This window comes from Fusarium solani (genome assembly GCF_023522795.1).
Source record: "Fusarium solani strain SB1 chromosome Unknown bctg00000009, whole genome shotgun sequence".
Lineage (NCBI taxonomy): Eukaryota > Fungi > Ascomycota > Sordariomycetes > Hypocreales > Nectriaceae > Fusarium > Fusarium solani.
Window position 1 is genome coordinate 2,250,392 of NW_027072144.1, and position 20,593 is coordinate 2,270,984.

The following is a 20,593-nucleotide window of genomic DNA, read 5'->3' on the forward strand; positions in this document are numbered from 1 at the left end:
CATGTGGTCTGTATCCGGTTTGTTGCGCACTTCAGATCATGGTAGTAACGGTGCAGGAATATGCAACAGAAGATAAAGTCCGACCTATGCAAATCCTTCACAGGCAAATCCGCCAAGGCTGAACCCAGTTTTGTTGCATGTTGCTATGCCTGCCTCAGTGTGAAACTGGATGCTTGTCATAGAAGCACAACTGATGCAGGGTATAAGCCTACCATAGCGACGATTAAGTATCAGAAGTACCTGCTTCGAAGCGGTATATTAGTATAGATCTGTGACGGGAGGCCCGTAGAGGAATGGAAAATAGTCGAGTAACGTTAACTAACTAAGCAAAGCAAGCTACTCTTACCGAGTAAACTAAGTCAAGTAGAGGGTCCAAATTTTGCTTTACTTGGTTGATGGACACCCTGATAGCTACCACCACCACCTCGGTCAAGGGCAAACAAACGTCATTTAACTAATTATCCAAGAGGAACTGTTTCTTGCACAACCGGTGCGGCCCAACAGAAAGAACGTCTGGCTTTATTCCGAGTGGCATAACCTTCCACCGTGTATCCCCTGCGGCGCTATGGTTGAGTCGCACCACAAGCCGTTCGTTGTTCCAGACTCTAGACATCGTCATCACGCCCCGACTACCGGCACTGATTTGATCCCAATGAGGGCGTCATGAGGCCGTGGCTGTGTCAAAGGAGAACTCAATGTCAAAGGCGACACCCAATGCCGTCGCCCCTCTTTGTCCCGTCACGCAGATGCAGTCAATCAAGAACTTGGTATTCGTCATATCCCCTCCCTGCCGTCGTTATCTTACACCAGTCAACCTTGCGCCGTTCCCTCGTACCTAGCCGTGAGTACCAATCAGTCGCGCCGGTGAACCACAGTTTAGAGTTACCTCAGAAGCACCGTCGACCCAGATGATAAAACAAACTCGCCTGCAAAAACCCGTCAACGCCGATGACCTGGCTGTGGTAATGCCGTCTGTCAAGTACCCGCTGTCACTCAAGGCTCATTCGTGCCTCGTCGCCAACCCCCCACTGTCCGCCAGGTTTGCCCTGTTTCTGGATCTCCAATGCCAGCTCTGCTTCAAGGGAGCTTGCGTCATCGTCGTTGTACAAGCTGCTGGTCCTGCTGGCCCTCCTAGTACGTTCTTTATCCGTGACGGATCGGTCAGTGTCACGCTTCCGCATTAATGGTGACCGGAAGAATGATCTTGAAGCTGTCGAGTGTAATGACAGGGAGTCCTCTGCTGCTTTGGAACTCGCGTCGTTGATGCTGAGGTCCTCGACCTGGGCCAGGTCGGCCGTCTCGGGTCGTGTGGAACCATGGATTCGTTGCTCGAGTTGCATTGTTGAGATCTCAACTTGGTCACTGCGGGCGACTGCAGCATTGATTCTCGCTTACCTTGTTGTCATAGCGGATCCAACCATTCTTACCCTCCTCTCCATCATAGTCGACAGCCCCCTGATCGTCGGTTACTCCATCGACGCGCCAATGACCGCTCGGAACCCATCGCCACTCCATACGGGACCCATCCTCGACCTCGGGTAACTCAAAGTCATCCTTTCCGGGTGCCGGGTTATTATGCTCATCTGTCCACGCAGCCTTGAAGCTGCCTCAATTGCCTCATCAGAACCAGAAGAAGTCCACGTTATATCCAGTGGGAGTTCTGACGCACCCGTTGCCGATACCATCAACAACGATCAGAACTCCAGCTTCGCGCTCGCAAGAGATATCGCTACACCGAAAAGGGAAGATTCACCTGAGCCTACCTTACACTCTTCCTACGCCTTCTCTCGTCCAGCCATCAAGGAACCCATCCTCAAGCATGTCGGCCTCGAAGGAATCGACTGGAACACTTGGCAACCTAGCCAACATCCCGAAGCTAGAATCAACAGCCGGATGGATCAACTAGAGTCAAGAAATGAAGGACCATCTCACAATGTCGGGATACGGAGACTTGTTCAAACGAAACAAGGACAAACCCACCGGCACCAGCGCCGTGACCGTCGAAAAGATCGACAACTGGCTCTCCAAGCAGGAACGCGCGTGCGGAGCCGTCCTCAATCGACTTGGATACAACGCTAGGGAGCAGGTAAAGGACAAGGAGACCGTCACGGAGATGTTCGATGAGCTTGAGAAGCGCTTCAGACCAAAAGGAAGTGCGGTCTTCCAAGAGCTCGACCGACGATATAACTGCCTCACCCTAGACCAATGCTCGGGAGTCATGAACTTTGCAGAACGGCTGCGAGAAGCTCAATCTGAACTCTTGCAACTAGACGAGGCATGCAAAATCGGCACGCCTCAATTCATCAATAAGTTCCTAACCGGACTTGGCCCCGAATACGATATGTTCCTCACTGCCTTCTACCAAAACCACAACTTGCTACCCGAGCGAGACTCCAACGGAGAAATAACCAAACCTGCCGTAACATTCGAAATCGCTCTTGCCGCCGCAGAGCAAGAGGAAATGAACATTCAACAACGAGAAAAGGCCAAGACGCAAACAGCTCTGCTGGCTAGAATGCGTGGCCCTGGCAAAGAACGAGTGGCTCAGACGTGCGGCCACTGCAACAAACCAGGTCATACCAAGGCCGGATGTTTTGGCCTACGCCCCGACCTTCTTGAGGAGTTCAGAAGAAAACGAGCACTTCGGAGTGGACGACGAGAAGCCAAGGTTGAGAGAGAAAGGAGAACACCTCGTCACTGCAACTCGACGAGGATCACACTGCCGCCGTCGCCTTCTTAAACACGGCCCTTCTATCCTTTCAACCCCAGTTTGGCCTGGCTGCATCAGAGCCGTCCGGGCTGCTCGAGCGAATTCACGTATTGGACAGTGGCGCCTCCTCCCACACGTTCTGCCGTCGACAGAACTTTACGTCACTCGAGAAATTCACCGGCTCTGCCATCAACGGCATAGCTGGCTCGGCCATTATGCCCGCGGGGCAAGGCACATACACCCTCAGAACCATACGGAACAATGCCAAAGGAACAACGATCTTTCATAAGGCACTTTACGTCCCAGACGCTCACTGCAACCTTGTCTCGGTCTCAGCCCTCGAGGAAGATGGAGCAACTATTTTATTTCGAAAAGGACGAGCCGTCATTACAAGCCACGGTAAAGTCATCCTCAGCGCCACTAGGAAATTTGGTCTGTACGTGATCGACGAGGACGACCAACAACTGCACACTGCCATGGCCGCATACTCTGTCAGCGACCCCAAACTGCAGATCTGGCATGACCGACTCGGCCATTTGGGTGGACAGAACGTGCATTTACTCATGAAGATGTCCACGGACATCACTCCTCTATCTGACTCCAACGTCTGTGAAGCGTGCATAAAAGGGCGCATGAAGGAAAGGCCTCACCGCGGATGCATTCGAAAAGGAACAAGACCACTGGAGAGCCTGCATAGCGATATCGCTAGCCCCTTCCCAGACGAAGGCATCGACGGCCATAGATACTGGGCCTGCTTCATAGACGATTTCACCAAAATGACCTAGGTCTTCCCAATCAGGCAAAAGTCCGAATTTGGCAACTGCTTTCGACAACTCCTGGAACAAGCCGAGACACCAACCCGTCGCTGCCGTTACCTTCGCCTCGATCGAGGGGGAGAAAACCAAGCTGATACAGTCACTCTCCACTGCGAAAACAAGTTAATTGAGGTGATCTTCTCTGCCACCGAACAGCACGAACAAAACGGGGTGGCCGAAGTGGCAAACCGTGTCCTACTCGAGAAGCTCACAACGACTCTCATCCATTCAGGACTGGAAAAGAAATTCTGGCCATACGCAAGCGACTCCTCCTTCCATCGCTCGATGGACTCCGGCATCTCGTTGTAGAAGTTGATGGAGTTTAGGTTAGGTAACTGATACAAGTAGAGACTCAGAAATACATAATCATCAATCGCTGACGTTTGTTGGCTACCCCACTTTTGTTGACTACCCCTCTTTTGGTACCCGCGGAAACCGACGCTTACGTGACGAACATAACCACGGCATCGACTCTCGGATATAAGAGAGAGACGCAGGAGCTTCACGTTCGTGGCATCGATCTCGTGGAAGAGGATGGGTGAGATGAAGTCACGAAATGTTGTGTTGACGAGACGGAGCTCGCCGAACGTTTGTAATGGTGTCGATCCCATCGAATGGCGTTTGTCTGCACTCTTTGGCCGTTTTCCATCGTCATACATCAGTAGAAAGATCTTGGATTTGTTTTAGTAGATGAATCTTCAAGGTTCTGTTTGTCTCTTACCTGTCGAAGAATCTCGGAAGGAAGATCGAGGAGCAACATGGGATGGTTTCGCAGCACCTAGGGTTTGGAGGTGAATGAATTCTGATACGCCTATACTAATAGTGATGAATGGTGGGAGACTCCGGATGGCGGTCTTGCTTCCCCACCATGGGCAATCGATAAGATCACGTGTGACATTGCCAAGTCCGGATTTTCCATATATCCGACCCACCAATCAAGCCGGAGTGTCACCAATTCTACATTTCGCGATGTGCCTCTTGTACGAAACGATCGGATCTGTCGGTTACCCTCTCGAGTTTTGCGGTCGCTACGCTAGCCTATTTAGGACCCAGCGTTCAATCTTTTAGCCAACTGGATTTTAGCGGTCAACTCAGGGCCAAGCTCATCTCATCAAGCTGTAGCGGGACGGCCTGTCATTCATTGTAAGGCCAAGAGGAGCTAGTGAAGTGACCGCGAAACTCAAAGGGAGTAGTTTTATTGGGGTTGCCTCACGTGATGACCACACTGCACAATAGACTTCCCGGCTCGGAAGGTTCACTGAGGGGTTTTCTTCCCTCCCGCAACTGCCTCACGGGGAGTCAATTGCTCGCCTCGGCAGGTGTCTCGTCATCTCTCACGCAGTCAAGACTCGACTTTCACCCGCCCCACCTTCCCTCTGTATATAGCACTACTACAATATACAGACACTTGCCTCCCTACGAGGGAGCGCGGACGGGGCCCTCTCTGACGCTGCGGTCTAACACGCTTACGCGCATAAGACCACAGTGACAGGTGACCCGTTGCGGCCAAACTACACACACTCTGTCCCTCTTGACTGCGTGAGGTCACCAATAAAACGTACATGATAAGCGAGCGGCGCAGACAAGCGAGCGACGCAGTTAAAATTTCTTAGTATTTACACTTTAAGCTTAAAAAATTCTTAAAAATTAGGGTTAAGCTTAAAATAGCTATAAATTTAGTAAGTAAGACTTTTAATATATTAGTAGCTTAAAAATAATATTTTTTTTTTTTAAATTTTTTTTAAAAAAAAATCTTTATTAAGTTATTAGATGAAATTCTATTCGCACTGTCTTTTTTAAGTTTTTTATTTTTTAAAAACCTAAAAAAATACCCTACCAAGTTGTTGAACGATAGCGCTCTCTGATTGGTCAGAGCAGCCCCGCTAAAGGGGCTACGCGCTGTTATATTACCGCTTTAGGCGATACCCTCATTTTCAGAAGAACAGGGCTCTTTCAACTACCGTTTTTCATGCTTCAAGGTGACCGCAGGCGCTCTGTACGACACAAGTATTCAAGTCAGGAACGGGCCAAACTACCAGTTGGGGGTTATAGGGGCTGGCCAGTGAAAATGCGGGACGGGGTCCGGGGGTAGGTCCGGATCGTTGACAGGGGTCCCAAACTACCACTGCCAAACTACCAATTTCCCCCCTGAGAGCCTCAGGGTTATCTTCGTCTTTCCTAACTAATCGCCGCAAAGCAGCCCACGACGACGAGAGAGGAGCAGGCCCTACCTACCGGAGAGAGGGTTTCCAGGGCAGTCAGCGAGACACCGTCGGATCATATATCCATCGCCACCATCGTCAGTCGCGGACAACGCTGGATATCAGGGTATCGCTTAGCCATAGCCCGAGCGAAGCCAACGGGTAGAGATCCGACGTCTAGGGCGGATACAGCGACGAGAGAATGGCTCCTCTATCACGATAATTACCGGGCACTCGTCTATGCCTTTCATGGTTTTGTAGTAAGGAATCTCGAGAACCACCTAAGAGACCATCACCTAGATATCCACCGCCAGACTCGCAACGCTCTTATCCCTCGCCACAAGGGTCTAGCATTAGAAGGCCAATAGGAGGGCCAGCTCAGCCAGCGTGGTCCATCGAATCCAATCCCGGCCGTCTAGGGCCTACCGAAGAACCATAGCTTTGCCTATACCCAGCCGGATTGCCGCTTCCGCACACTAAGTTAGAAATGCCTAAGTACCTACTGGCCCACTCGCTTGTCTGTGTTGGAATGAGAAGATACTGATTGCTTAATTCATCCTAAAAGTGCAGTAGGGGAACCACTGTTTATGTACAGGCACGATCTCTTGTAGAATATTCCTCCTTCTTCCACGCCTTGCCACCGCCTTGGTCGCCTCACACTTGTGATCTTCAACACTAGGCTTATGAGCCCATGTCAGACAACTGGCTCCACAGGGATCATTGATGGCCCCAGTCAATTGATGAGAATTATCTGAAGAACTAAAGAAATCGAACAGCCATGTGTTCGGGCACAGCTATTTAAGCTCATATCGTTAGGATTATGCGACAAGCCAGATGTGAAACCGGATAGTTACATCCGGTCACACGAACGTTTTCGTCCAGCCAGACTGCCCGTCTAGGTTTGCCTATCACGACTAGCATCGCATCAAGCGGCTCAACGCAGAAGCCATAGCGAGGGTCTTCCTACCTGCCCCGTCCTGGAGTTTGACTCCCGAGTATGCGCAACTTCGGTCAGACCCCGACAACCCCTCCAGCTGCATCTTCTTCAGCCTCAACCTTTCCATCTACAATCAACCAGTCGTTGCTTCAGAATGGACCGACCAATGGTTCTTCATGAACGGTCGTGTTCATCCGTACGCCCTGACCTGGGACGTTGAACAACGAAATCGTCCAGAGAGTCGGACACTGGCGCCATCACCAAATACACCATTCCGGCTCTTATCATCCGTGATCAGGGCTACCAGCCGTAAGCATGCTGCATACAGCTGACCTTGCCAGTCCCCCTGACTCGAGTCAAAGCATTGTCCCCCGAAACTTTGCCTCCGTAGACCACTTCCCCGCTATTCCTCCCGTTGTCACGTTCACTGGCCCTGTTGTCGGTTCCGGCCGCACACTGCTACGAAAGGAGTCTATTCCGGGACTCGACGGCGTCCAGTTGAAATGCTGTGGCTTCGTCCAACTTTCTACGTACATCGCCCCTGAAAATCCTGGCAAGACACCCTTCAAAGGCTTCCATCCATTCCAGGTCTTTGCCATCTTCCCCATTCACGCCAATCCTTGGGCAGCCCTGTGCGAGAAAATGGTCGAGAGACAGGGCACCCAGTTCCAGATTAACGCGCTTTTCACTTGCACGGGCAAAGTTGTCGACCTGCTCGACCGTAACATCATGGTGCACCCGCCCGGCTTTGACCGGGACTACGTTTTCATCGTCGTACCAGATACCTGGACCTTTCTCGACAGGGCCACGTCCAAATCGGCCGCCGCAGCCCTATTACTCTCAACCCCACCGAAACAACCGTCCTCCGGCGCTATGACCTTTGGGGATGCGAAAGCTATGTTTTCCTCGCCACCAAAACCAACAGTTCACCAATCTCCTCCTATCCCGTCCACTCCTCCCGCGTCTGCTTCGCTCGAACCGAATACACCACCGGCCAAGCGAACAAACTCTGACTACAACCAGACCCCTACGAAGAAACGACGCCTGTCCCCGGCCTCTTCTAGCACCATTCCCTCTTCTCAGAGCAACGACCCTATCAGATCCCTCAACATTGCGGTTTCCTCACAAGATGAACTTGATGTATCGGAGGCGGATGTTGCCACTACCTGCCGTCCAGATCCGCCCGCATCCGATTCAATCACAGCGTTCTCGCCAGACTCGCCCCGACCACATCGCAACCGTCATCCCCCAAAGAAATATCGGGAAGTTGAATAAGGATCCACTCAAGAAAATCTCCTTATTATAGCAACAAACAGTCACTTCGTACAGCAACAAATTGACTGAGATATCTTTTTGTTCACCCACCAGTGCCAACCATCAATATTCTCCAAAGTACGCAAATGCTCCTCGCTCACATTGCCCATCCGTGGGCATGCAAACCTTCTTGTGAATCTTCCACTTTACCCTTTGATCCTCCCTCCCACAACCTCCCGCGGCCCGGCATTACCCGCAACTCTTAATGCCTTGTGTGTTTTTTCCCACACATACTTTATAGAGGCGAACTGGGCATTTGGTCATGATGGATACATGATCCTACAAACGCAAGATTGCGTCTCCATTCCACGACATTTTCAATCTTGCATTGTGCTTCATGACCCCTCACTTCCTACACCAGCATACCCTTGAAAGGACCCCATCTCCCGCAGATACATATGTGACCAACATCACCCAACCCAAACCCAATATTCGCACTTGAAGTTTACATTTCGATCCAACACATCTCAACTGGCCTCGAAACCGCCATAGCCAACCTCGTTCCTCAAGGCTCTATGCGCAAACCGCGACCGGTTTGCCTCTCCTGTTTAAGGCAGGATTGGTTCGCAAGCAAACGGGTAATTTTTGAATCCTTTTTGGGTCTTATCCATCGCACCAATTAATAGAGCGATGCTTCCGGCGGCCGCTAGATTGTATGCATGGATACTCTTTTCACTATCGTAGATGCTTTGGCCTACAGATTTGGTGCTAATTTAAGCATGCATGTCTGACAAACGCATTTCTTGGTATTTGTGCTATCAGGGAAATCTGAAGAGTCACAAACAGAAAGAATAGAGGATACCATTTTTTGCGCGCCACTTGAGTCTGTGAGTATGAAAGGGTGGAGCACCATTGAATTTGCCTGACATGAAGGGATTAGCGGTCGCCGATTGATGAGGACGAAAATGAGCTGGGTGAGCAACTGACACAGAGGTCGATACCATTCGAGGCAGTCATTCAGAATGAAACAGACAAGCACATCATTATTCAATACCCCAGAGGCCACGGATCCTGGTTCATCCTCCGCTGCCAGGAACATGACCTTGACTTTAGAAACCACCCGCTCAGAGCTGCCTCGGCGCATTTGAGGAGCAGACAGCACGGTCGGCTGCAAGACACGACTGGACCAGCCGTCATTGAGCATTTCGGCATCAAGGTTTTGAACTGCAACGAGGAGCTTGCGCAGATGAACAATGCTGTGGCTTTGAAGTTTAAGTCCGCCATTGAACGATCGGAATCCCGACACGTGGATGTGTCAGTACCAGCAGAGTTAGTACCAAGAGAGTCAGTGCCAGATGAATCCGCACCGGAAGAGTCGGTACTAGAACAACCAGTACCGGAAGAGCCGGCATCAGAAGCAGTACCAGAAGCAGTACCGGAAGAATCACCACTAGAAGAACCAACACGAGAAAAGTCAGCACAAGAAGAGCCAGTGCCAGAAGAGAGCACCCCACGCCAAAAGAGACGAAAACTGTCCTCAGCGCCATGCGATCTGGAAGGCGAAGTGCCGCCCGCGAAGGACGAACCGATGCAAGAACCGAGCCATGACCCGATAATAAGCCCGAAACCAGGCATCGTGTACCTGGCCTACCGAGAAACGACGAAAACTTGGCTTCCGGCTCTTGTTTTGCCACGGAACAATCTCGGCAAAGTTGGCTTGTCAACAACCCTCGAATCCCTGGGCCTGACGGAGAATGTTCCTAAATGCTACGTGTACGACCCAGGGACGACATATCTGGAATGGAAAGCGCAGTACGAAGATGGTGGCGCTCTTGTCGCTCAACGGCAATTTCCAGTTATCTATTTTGATGCGACGGCTTTCCCAAGTAAAGATGCTGCGGGATGGGTCGGCACTAGCGGTTTGCAGGAACCGGACCTTTCTGATGCTTCTGCGTGTCTCGAACCGCATTTCTCATTGGCCCGAGATTTCTTTGCGAAGCGTCTGGGGACGACGGGAGATTGCAAGAGCTTGAGCGCCCTTGTAATCCCGGACGGTAAGTTTGAGATTCTTATGATTGCGGCTCCTTGCATGTTACCAACTGCTGTTAGTCGAAGATGCCAAGAGACAACAACCCTCGCCACAAGCAACACCGAAAAAGATCGAAAGTCCCCTATTAAACATTCCCGAGAACTTACTGGCGAAGGAACCGGTCGTCGCATCCGTTATCGCAGAGAAAGATGTCACTCCACCGGTGGAAACACCGACAACCGAGCCCAGCCGTGAAGCTCCTGTGGAATCTGATTCGAAGCCCTCAGTGACTACTGAGTCTCCCTCGGAACCCTCTGATCCCAAGCCCATCACCGGCTCTGAGCTCCTCAAAAAGCCAGAGCTGATCAGCAATTCTGAGCCAGTCGCCAGCCTCGAGCCTATCCACATTTCCAAGCCCATCGACGACTCCGAACTCATCAGCAGCTCTGAGCTCATCAGCAAACCCGAGCCTATCGGCGACACCGAGGCGACCAACAGCCCCGAGCCTATTAGCAACCCTGAGCCTATCAGTATTACCGAACACACTGACAGTCCCGTGCTCATCAACGAGCCCGAGCCGATCGGCAACTCTGACCCTATCAATAACTTCGAGCCCATTAGCCACCCAGAGCTCGTCAGCAAGCCCGAACCCATCAACAGTCCCGAGCCTGCCAACGCCTTCGAATCTGGCAACAGCCCTGAACCCATGAACATCTGCAATCGAGAGGTGTCCATTGAGAACCAAGCAAGTAGGCGCAGCGAGTCTCGGAGCCACCATACCGCACATGTGGTCATGGTGAACCAGCATACTTATTCACCGGCGAGCACCTACGTTGACCCCGTACCAACACCACCCGCATCAGAGATCCAGTCTCATCGACACCGCGTTGAGCGCGCTTTGCTAAACCACATGTCAGCCGATCTTTTTCAACTCAAGACAAAGTCAACAACCCTCATCTTTCCTAAAGCCGTATTCGACTTAGAGACATTACAGTCAACGCTGCCACCTATCCAACAACTCCCTAACATGCAGGGCCATTCTCAGGCTCTCCGACCCATCAGTGATCAGATGGGCTCCCCAGCACCCAGCATTAACCAAACACAATCGTTTCCATCTCAGGCCACACAGCCCTCCGTGTACAGCTCACCAGCACCACAACACACGCCTGCGCCCATTCCCCGCACGGCTCCTGCAACAACAATCAAAAGGAGACCTGCCACACGGAAACCTGTTCCTACTCAAGGACCTGTCCACACACCGAGACCTCTCGCTCCGCGGCGACCTGCCGCCGTAGAGGAAGCTGAGCCTCGATTTGGAGAGACCCCCTACGGCGTTTCCGAATATATTCTCCAGGGCGTGAGAAGATGGTTGAGGACGACCGAGAAGAACCCTAAGATTTCCGAGTTTTGCCTTTCTGATGGGCTGTACCGCTGCCCTTGGTGTCACAAGCGGTTTGCCAGACCGGGTATTTTCACGGATCATTTGTCGTTGAAGCATGATGAACGGCCCTAACCGCCGGAGATTAGACCAGATCACAGATAATCTGCAACTATAGGAGTTCAGGACGGTCATAAGTATATTGTAATGAGATTTCTTACATGCATTTTCACTTTATCGTTTAGTTATTGTATCGTTGACTTAACTCGCTACATCCGTTTAACCTGGTGGTGATGGATTAGTAGAGGAGAGCCTTATCCTGGATTCCTTGCAATATGACAATCTAGTCTCATTAGAAATAGCCTTTCCTAGCGCAAATCCTCGCTCGAACGAAATAGTAAACAGAACATGGACCAGCTTCAACCTCCAAAGTAGGCACTTCGGGCCTCGGGTTGATGTTGACCGAGATCCACATCGCAACAGGTCATAATCCCCGTGTCAGACAATTGGCGGCACCAGTCAATTGATGAGAATTATCTGAGGAGCAATTGTACTATACAAAAGAGAATGACGTTGCTGTCTTATATAGAAGACGGAAATCCGTGTGGAACGGAAATTCCGAGTGGAATTCCGGAAATAATCCGGTGGGCTATGCCATGTGTGCGACAGGCTGATATGCGACACCCCGCATAGAGTCTGTTCTTCTGGCCACTTCTCTACTTGAGACAATCCTTCTTCACTCACTTTGATATAAACACACGATTCTCAAAACCGATAAGTCCTGGCCCTTGCGGGGAGAAGGGTCACCTGAAGGAGCCTTTGAACTCGACACACCGGGAGACAAGATCGACAACGTAGTCGTTACCAGTGTCGAGAGGCCTTTTCTCTTTGGATATCGCCCTGAGAAAGCAAATGGGCGAGGTGTACTTGTCCTCGGAGGAGGAGGCTACGTTCAGCTCATGGCTGGGCGTCAGTGATGTTATTGGATTGGATTGGAGCTGGATCCGAGCCTCAATCCAATCCAGTCCAGACGTGTGGACAGGCAGACTCCAGGAGATCCAGAACCGATCCAGTTCACGTTTTTACACTTTTGGGACAATCAATGGGAGCCCATAGGTTCGCGGTACCCGCGAATTTCAAATTTCGCGGGTACCGCGAAAATGACTAAGCACAAGTTTCACGCCTAAGGATACTCTATGCTTGAGGAACGTAGAGACGAAGGATCTTCCTTGGAGCGTTGGTGACAGTACCGAACAATCACAGAAACTGGACGAGATTCCTACCGACAAAGAGACATGAGATGCAATGGGCGGTTCGCAGCATGCTTTGGATCCGCAGTGATCTAGAAGCGGAGCAGGTACCGATACCCTCGGCTGACCTAACCGGAGCAGTACTCCGGTTGCCCGACCGGGAAGTCTTGGTGGTATCTGTGTACGTGGAAGGGAGGGACGAGAATGCTTTACGCACGGCCGTGAGACAACTGCACACGACGATAATGGACTTCCGCAACGGCACCGGCAAAAGAACGGATGTCGTTCTGGCCGGCGACTTCAATCGACATGACCAACTCTGGGGAGGCGACGAGGTGACAGGCAGGAGGCAAGGCGAGGCGGGCCCGATCATCGACCTCATGGACGAGCATGGCCTACTCAGTCTTCTCCCGCGAGGGACGAAGACTTGGGAAGGGCCAAACTGCGAGAGTACGATCGACCTGATGCTTACATCGTCCGAGTTGGCAGAAGAAGTGGTCCACTGCGGCATCCACCCGACCGAACATGGGTCAGACAGATCACAGGGCAATCCGAACAGAGTTTGACCTCACGACGCCTGAAAGGACGGTTGAGCCAAGATTACTTTTTAAGAACGCACCGTGGAATGCGGTCAGGGAGAGGGTGAAGGGCAAGCTGGCACCACTCCCATGGGACGGCGGAGTTCAGGCACAGACGGACAGGCTGATGGAGGTGGTTCTCGATGCGATCCACGAACTGGTTCCACGGGCTAAACCATCACCGTACGCGAAGAGATGGTGGACAACAGATCTTACGAGGCTTCGAAAGGCGTACACGTTCTGGAGGAACCTGGCGAGGTCCCAGCGCCGTGTAGGCCACCGGATCGACAACCTAGAAAACAGAGCCAAGGAAGCAGCCAAGGAGTATCACGACACCATCAAAAGGCAGAAGAAGGCCCATTGGGATGATTTCCTCGCAGACGGGACCAACATCTGGCAAGCCGCCACGTACCTCAAACCCGGAGGTGGGATGGCCAGTGACAAGATTCCCCCATTGAAAAGAGCGGACGGGACGACGACGCAGGACAAGGCCGAGCAGGCGGAAGAATTGCTCAGTGCATTCTTCCCACCGCTGCCGGCAACTATAGAAGACGAAGGCCCGCGACCGCGGCGGAGAGAAGTGGCCATGCCGAACTTGACGATGGAGGAAGTGGAGGAGAAGATCATGGAAGCCAAGGCGTGGAAAGCGCCCGGGGAAGACGGGCTGCCGGCGATGGTGTGGAAGCAACTGTGGCCGGTGGTGAAGGAGCGCGTTATGCATCTATTCCACACTTCACTGGGCGAAGGACAACTACCAGACCAGTGGAGGAGCGCCAAGATCATTCCGCTCAAGAAACCGGACAAGGGAAACTACAGGATCGCAAAGGCATGGAGGCCGATCTCGCTTTTGTCGACGCTGGGCAAGATCCTCGAAGCAGTAGTAGCTGACAGAATTTCGTACGTCGTCGAGAGGTTCGGACTCTTACCCACAAACCATTTTGGGGCGAGAAAACGGCGGTCGGCAGAGCAGGCACTGCTGCTCTTCCAGGAACAGGTCTACAAAGCATGGCGGAACCGCAAAGTGGTCAGTCTGGTTAGCTTCGACGTCAAGGGTGCCTACAACGGAGTGTTCAAGGACAGATTGCTGTAAAGACTCGAAGCAAGAGGCATCTCCAAGGGGCTTGTGAAGTGGATAGATGCGTTTTGCTCGAACCGCACGGCCACCATCGTGGTGAACGGCTACACTTCTGAGCGACGGGAGCTGCCACAGGCCGGCCTTCCGCAAGGGTCGCCACTGTCGCCTGTGCTCTTCCTCTTCTTCAACGCAGACCTAGTGCAGAGCAGGATCGACTCGAAAGGCGGCTCGATCGCGTTCGTTGACGACTACTCAGCCTGGGTCACAGGGCCGACGGCGGAGGCGAACAGGGATGGCATACAGGCCATCATTGACCGAGCACTAGCGTGGGAGAGACGCAGTGGAGCGACGTTTGAATGCGACAAGACGGCTATCATCCACTTCACACGCGTCGCTGAACGCACCAGTGATGCGCCGTTCATGATCAAGGGTGAGGAAGTCAAGCCGAAGCAGAAGGTCAAGATCTTGGGAGTGGTTATGGACACGAAGCTCAGGTTCAAGCAACATATAGCCGAGGCCGCTTCCAAAGGTCTCTCGGCAGCTATGTGTCTTAGGAGACTCAAGATGCTTCCACCGCACACTGCCAGACAGCTCTTCGTCGCCACCGTTGCTCCGGCCATGGACTACGCTTCTGTCGTGTGGTCGCATGCACGCGGAGAAACAGAACTAACCTGGCTCAACAGGGCACAGAAAACAGGGGCACAGAAAACAGGGGCACAGGCGATCACGGGCGCCTTTCGAACGGTGTCGACGGCAGTGGCTGAAGCGGAGGCTAGCATCCAAACAGTATGCGAGCGGCATGCTCAGGCCGGTACAAGTCTATACATCAACGTCCGGACTCTACCAAAGACACACCCGCTGGCAACATTAAAAGTGTCAGCAAGCCGAAGATACATATCGCCGATGAAGAGACTGGCACTTGCACATGCCGAGAGCGGATTCGAGCGAATGGAAACGATCCAAGCCTATGCGGTACCACCGTGGCACGGCCGCGTGTCGCTGGAGTGCGAGGCTGATCGGGAAGCGGCGGTGGCAGCAGCCGAGAGTGCCGACGATATTGTCATTGCGACTAGTGCTTCCGACAGGGGAGGACTAGTAAGCATGGGAGGCGTCATCTGCCACAAATCGCCTGGCCGGGCAGATAAGGTAGTCGCCAGGTACTCGGTCACTCTCGGTTCGCGAGACGACCAGAACCCATACACGGCCGAGCTGGAGGCGATAGCAATGGCACTTCGATGTATGCCCGACGGACTTCGATACCGAGAGCTTACGGTATTATCAAGCAGCCAGTCATCCCTAAAGGCGATTGCACGACCACGACAGCAGTCGGGTCAGGGCACCATTCGGCAGATCTATGATCATATTGAGCGACTAGGAAAGGCAAATAACAGGGTCAAGATGATGTGGATACCGTCTCGAAGCGATGACTTCACCATGGGCCACATAGCAAAGAGGCAAGCCCGAAGAGCAATCGCGGCAGAGCGCACACCGGAGTCGTTACCATACCAGGCTCGCTCCACCCGGACCAGACTGGCGAAGTTGCAACTGCGGCAGCAACGGGCACTGCCCGACAGAGTAGGCGGCTACTCCAAGAGGATCGACAAAGCTTTGCCAGGCAAACACACGGAAGCGCTATACGATGGACTAAAGAGAAGAGAAGCCGACGTGCTCTCGCAGCTCCGTACGGGAATGGCGAGGATCAACAGTTACCTGTGCAAGATAGGCGCGGTGGAGTCGGACATGTGTGACTGTGGACAAGCAGCCGAGACGATGGAACATTTTCTGTTCCGGTGCGCAAAGTGGGAGGCAGAGCGTGAAGGCATGCGACAGGTTGGACAAAACATGATGGGAAACCTTTCGTTCTTTCTGGGAGGCAAGTCGACGTCGGATGGGCAGAAATGGGCACCTAACCTACAGGCGGTGCGGGCGACGGTGAAGTTTGCAACAGAGACAGGAAGACTGGGAGCGAATCGAGGGATATAACATACTAATCATCGAACCTAGGAGATACTAACATCCAACAGCCTCAGGTTGACAGACCATGCTTCAGCTGCTGAAGATAGGATGCTGAACACTTGGAGTAATCGGCCTTCAAGCAGGCCTGTCAAACAGAGTCAAGCGAGGCTAGAACAAAAAGAATCGGAGATAGTTGGCCTTTCTTTTGTGGTCAGGATCAACACGACGGAAGTGTAAATGGCTTAGCGTATCTAGCGGCCCTATGAGATTAGTTCTCCCGGGCGTAATAAAACATACATACATGTATTGGCCGCCGCCGGATCCGGCGGGTCAAGTGCGACGAGGGACGGCCTGCATGCCGGCGATGTGTCAGTACAGGCCGGACATGTGACGGATACGGCATCTGGGATAATCACCAAAGCCGACCTCCTCTCCCGACTGGGGGCGGCAACAGTCCCCTCGCCCGGCCCATTGTCCCCATAAGTCTTGCCACCGCGAGCGACCACGAACGAGCCGGCTTCGAGTGGTTCATGGCCTACACTAGCACTAAGATGCCGGGTGTGTTTGAGTCTAAGTTCTGGAATTCCCTGGTCTTACAGGCGAGCTGGAGCGAACCCGCAATACTACAGGCTGTACTGGCTCTAGGTGCTGCGCATAGAAGGGTTATTCTCTCCAGTGACGATTCGGGCACGCAGCTATCGGGCTGTCCTGACAGACAGGAGCGTGCCTTGTTGCAGCACTACAGCAGAGCCATTTCCCTTCTGCAGCCTTATCTTACCGTTAAGAGCAAGGAGAACCTGCGCGTGGTCCTGATCTCCTGCATTGTCTTCACCTGCCTAAAGTTTCTTCGCCAACAGTACCAGACGGGGCATGCTCTCCCCCAAAATAGCCTCAAGCTTCTCAATGACATCCAACCCCAGTGTGATGAGGACGGACGCGGGGCCATCCTTCTCAAACCCGAACCTGCATCTGTTGAGGACCTTTTGGTGGAGGAGATTGCACGACTTGACGTGCAAGCCACGTTGCTCGGCCATGGCTCTTGCGAAAGATATGTTGTAGTATCACAGCCATCTTCCGGAACTCAACCCCCATTCTTCCGGTCTGTCCGAGTGTCGAGACAACAACTCGACACCCTGCTTAGTGTGATCCATGATCTTCAAAATACGAGTGCATCACCTGCAGACAATGAGGAGAGCGCGCAATCTATTCAAGCACAGCTGTCATCTTGGCTGAAAACCTACGAGCATCCATCTCGTAGAGGCTGTACTACATTACCCTGGGCCAATCTCAAGCTTTAGCCTCGAGTATATAGAAATAAGAATGAAGGATATTTTACTTCCAGTGTCATTTCCCCGGATGCAGAGTTTGGAAAGGTAGAAGCAGAGGTGCCGACACCAGTGAAAGCTAAATTAAGCAGAGCCATTCTTTCTAAGCCCTCATGTTTTGTTTGCATACTGCGGTTGCCTTCAACACCCTGTTTGTTACGCTGACTATCAAAAACTACGCTGTCAACCTCGTCAACTGACGATGCAATTGCTTATCTATTGTTTATAAGTTGCGTAAAACTAGTGTTGAATAATACGTTGGCTTTGTCTTTTGCATCAAGAACACGGACTCGGCCAGGCTGTCCTCGTTCACCCTCCCCAGGACCCCGACAACGACAAACTACTGATGCTTTGCTAGTCTCCGTCAGGATCGGCAACTTGCCAATTGATCGTGTCACTCTCTGCATAACCCCCTCATTGGTCTGCTACTCTTATTGCCCACATTCGCAAAGAACTAGCGGCGGAAATGTCGGAAAGGCCCAACGTTGCAGAGTAGAAGCTCACCAATCGCCAACGATATTCTGGCCCAGTAGTACTTAAGGATGACTTTGGCGAACAAAACGTAAACCTTGACGCCATATTTTGGCAAATCATCAACAGTACGACATTCCTCGAGCGGTCTTTCTTCCTCCATCATCCTGCTCAAGTCCCTAGCTACGACAAAAGACGGGCTTAGTGGTGAATTTGTCTTTCGAAGACTCCTAACTTCTGTTCGCAATGAAGCCATCTGGCGCGCGATTTGCCTCATCTAGTCTTCAACCTGATCGGCTGCTATTAAATATTGAGCCCGAGGGCCTATTCTGATGGCTTGAAATCCGGTCTTCTACAGGAGCTAGATAATTAAGAAATTTCAATTTGGCTTCCACTAGCATCGCACAGAATTTCGACTAGTTATCAGATGAAAGATGTAATAATGGCGTTTCGTAGAACTGGTACATTTCTGTAGCTGAAGCATGACCAAAAGTAGAAAGGCCGCTTTATCTCCGATTTGAACAGGGTACGAATGGTCATATGTTATCGCTCATATCTTCTTAGCCTTGCGACGATCGCAAATAGCCTCAGCCAGGTTTTCAAGAACGCCAACGGTGGTCTGCCAATTAATGCAAGCATCAGTGATACTAACACCGTGTTTTAGCGCAGCGGGTCCTTCTGAAGGGATTTCCTGGTTGCCCTCCTCGATGTAGGATTCAATCATAACCCCGACAATGCCCTTATCACCCGCGCACAGTTGCTCGGCGATAGCCTTAGCAACCTTAGGCTGGTTCTTGTGATTTTTCTGAGAGTTGCCTATCAACTAGTGAATACGAAAAGTAAGTTTGCGTAATACAGTCGGGAATCCTTTACCATGGGAACAATCGATCATAATAGCAGACTTATGACCTTTATTCTCAAGCGCTCTTCTGGCAGCTTGAATACCTTCCCGATCGTAATTAGGGCCTCTAGTGCCTCCACGAAGTATAATAAAGCAGTGGTCATTTCCTCGAGTGCGCGTAATAGCAGCAAGACCCTGTTTAGTTATGCCCATAAAGTGGTGTGGGGCGGTAGCAGCGCTAATAGCATCAATGGCAACGCTGAGGGTACCATCGGTGCCGTTCTTGAAACCGATGGGGAAAGAAAGACCCGACGCAAGTTCTCGATGGAGCTGGGACTCCGTTGTACGAGCACCGATAGCGCCGATAGAAATGCAGTCAGCTAGGAACTGGGGAGAGATGGTATCAAGGATTTCAGTAGCAATGGGCATGCCACAATTCGTCAAATCAGCGAAGAGCTGCCGGGAAACACGAAGACCCTTGTTGATCCTGAAAGAATTGTCGAGATCGGGATCGTTGATCAGACCCTTCCAGCCGACAGTCGTTCGAGGCTTCTCTAGGTAAGCGCGCATCACAATGCAAAGATCGTCAGAAAGCCTGTCGGAAAGGTCCTTGAGGCGGGTGGCATATTCTTTGGCGGCGGCAGGGTCGTGAATCGAGCAGGGGCCCACAATAACAAGTAGTCGATCACTTTTACCAAGGATGATATCGGAGACATCATTTCTGCCCTTTATGACGGTATTGATGGCGTCATCTGTTAAGGGAATTTCCGAGGCAAGGAGATCGGGAGGGATTAGGGGATCCTGCCCGGAAACTAGGTACTACATCAGCTTCATTTCGCTTGCAAGATATCCTGCGTGCTGGGATTGATATGCAAGCCATGAACTTAGGGGTAAGACTTGCGAGCGGACTGGTGGGGAAAAAAACATACTTCTGATGTCTTCAGTGACGATTGGAGTCATCCCGAATCCGTAATGGCGATGTATCCAAGATGTCCTTGATAAATTTGCTGAATTTATTTTTGGAAGTGTTGAGCTCACTTTGGGGAGCGCGAATGTTGGGTAAAATCTAGAGCGAACATTCTATAATTAAGGTCACCAAAAAAGATAGTGGTTATGACCAGGATCAAGAGAACTCAACGATGGGAGGAGATCGATACATAACGCTACATCAAATACGAGTGCCTGCGGGGGGATTAACCTGCCGAATACAGATCACCTCTTCCCAGACAGCGATTCTCGTCCTATACCAGCGTGGCGTCCCAAACGGAAATTGGCCCGTATAATTGCGTAGCGCATTATGAGGATCATTCACTTCTTTGCATACGTAGGTCGTACGGAATGTAAACGACGGAAAACACCGCTTCAATTCCGAAATCAAGACCAAAACCCTTTCCCCCACATCGAGCGCTTGTCGTTGACTAATTGACATCCCTCTGGTCAGCCCTTCCCTAATAGGGGATGGAGGGTAATGACGATTCCGATCATGCGTACCAAGGCCGAAGTGGGTCACGGGTTCTAAAAGTTGACTGCCGTACAAGCCCCGCTACTAAAGTACCTACATGTACGGAACCATTATGAAGACTTTGCCTCCAACTGAGAAACTTGGCCAATGATGGTTGCCAAAACCCAGAGCGGGACCAGTGGTTCCCACTAATTCCCGGGTGACCAGTATTCCGTCGACCTGAAAATGCCCGTAATACTTGGAACAGTTCCGGAAAGCATATCTGAGCAATCTCACAAGAGGTGGACTTCCGAGTAATGGCACAGACCGCC

At 51.8% G+C, this 20,593-nt stretch overlaps 7 protein-coding genes across 7 annotated transcripts; 4 read left to right on the forward strand and 3 right to left on the reverse strand.

Moving 5' to 3' along the window:
* Positions 1-989: 989 nt before the first annotated feature.
* Positions 990-1,821, reverse strand: MRS44_013749 (uncharacterized protein; the record flags this gene model as incomplete). The annotated part of the gene is made up of 4 exons (XM_065617201.1): positions 990-1,372; positions 1,428-1,603; positions 1,670-1,729; positions 1,769-1,821. The coding sequence occupies 4 exons, from the start codon at positions 1,819-1,821 to the stop codon at positions 990-992; spliced, it is 672 nt and encodes a 223-aa protein (XP_065473273.1).
* A 112-nt stretch (positions 1,822-1,933) lies between these two features.
* Positions 1,934-3,495, forward strand: MRS44_013750 (uncharacterized protein; the record flags this gene model as incomplete). Its single annotated transcript, XM_065617202.1, has 2 exons — positions 1,934-2,668; positions 2,713-3,495. 2 exons carry the CDS (start codon positions 1,934-1,936, stop codon positions 3,493-3,495), a joined length of 1,518 nt encoding a protein of 505 aa, XP_065473274.1.
* An 86-nt stretch (positions 3,496-3,581) lies between these two features.
* On the reverse strand, positions 3,582-4,285 carry MRS44_013751 (uncharacterized protein; the record flags this gene model as incomplete). The annotated part of the gene is made up of 4 exons (XM_065617203.1): positions 3,582-3,635; positions 3,738-3,860; positions 3,972-4,196; positions 4,247-4,285. 4 exons carry the CDS (start codon positions 4,283-4,285, stop codon positions 3,582-3,584), a joined length of 441 nt encoding a protein of 146 aa, XP_065473275.1.
* A 2,693-nt stretch (positions 4,286-6,978) lies between these two features.
* On the forward strand, positions 6,979-7,938 carry MRS44_013752 (uncharacterized protein; the record flags this gene model as incomplete). The annotated part of the gene is made up of 1 exon (XM_065617204.1): positions 6,979-7,938. The coding sequence occupies one exon, from the start codon at positions 6,979-6,981 to the stop codon at positions 7,936-7,938; it is 960 nt and encodes a 319-aa protein (XP_065473276.1).
* A 554-nt stretch (positions 7,939-8,492) lies between these two features.
* Positions 8,493-11,459, forward strand: MRS44_013753 (uncharacterized protein; the record flags this gene model as incomplete). The annotated part of the gene is made up of 3 exons (XM_065617205.1): positions 8,493-8,510; positions 8,858-9,971; positions 10,027-11,459. 3 exons carry the CDS (start codon positions 8,493-8,495, stop codon positions 11,457-11,459), a joined length of 2,565 nt encoding a protein of 854 aa, XP_065473277.1.
* A 1,360-nt stretch (positions 11,460-12,819) lies between these two features.
* On the forward strand, positions 12,820-17,481 carry MRS44_013754 (uncharacterized protein; the record flags this gene model as incomplete). Its single annotated transcript, XM_065617206.1, has 4 exons — positions 12,820-13,103; positions 13,159-14,204; positions 14,253-16,147; positions 16,519-17,481. The coding sequence occupies 4 exons, from the start codon at positions 12,820-12,822 to the stop codon at positions 17,479-17,481; spliced, it is 4,188 nt and encodes a 1,395-aa protein (XP_065473278.1).
* A 1,048-nt stretch (positions 17,482-18,529) lies between these two features.
* MRS44_013755 (uncharacterized protein) lies at positions 18,530-19,780 on the reverse strand (the record flags this gene model as incomplete). Its single annotated transcript, XM_065617207.1, has 3 exons — positions 18,530-18,795; positions 18,853-19,632; positions 19,750-19,780. The coding sequence occupies 3 exons, from the start codon at positions 19,778-19,780 to the stop codon at positions 18,530-18,532; spliced, it is 1,077 nt and encodes a 358-aa protein (XP_065473279.1).
* Positions 19,781-20,593: the final 813 nt, after the last annotated feature.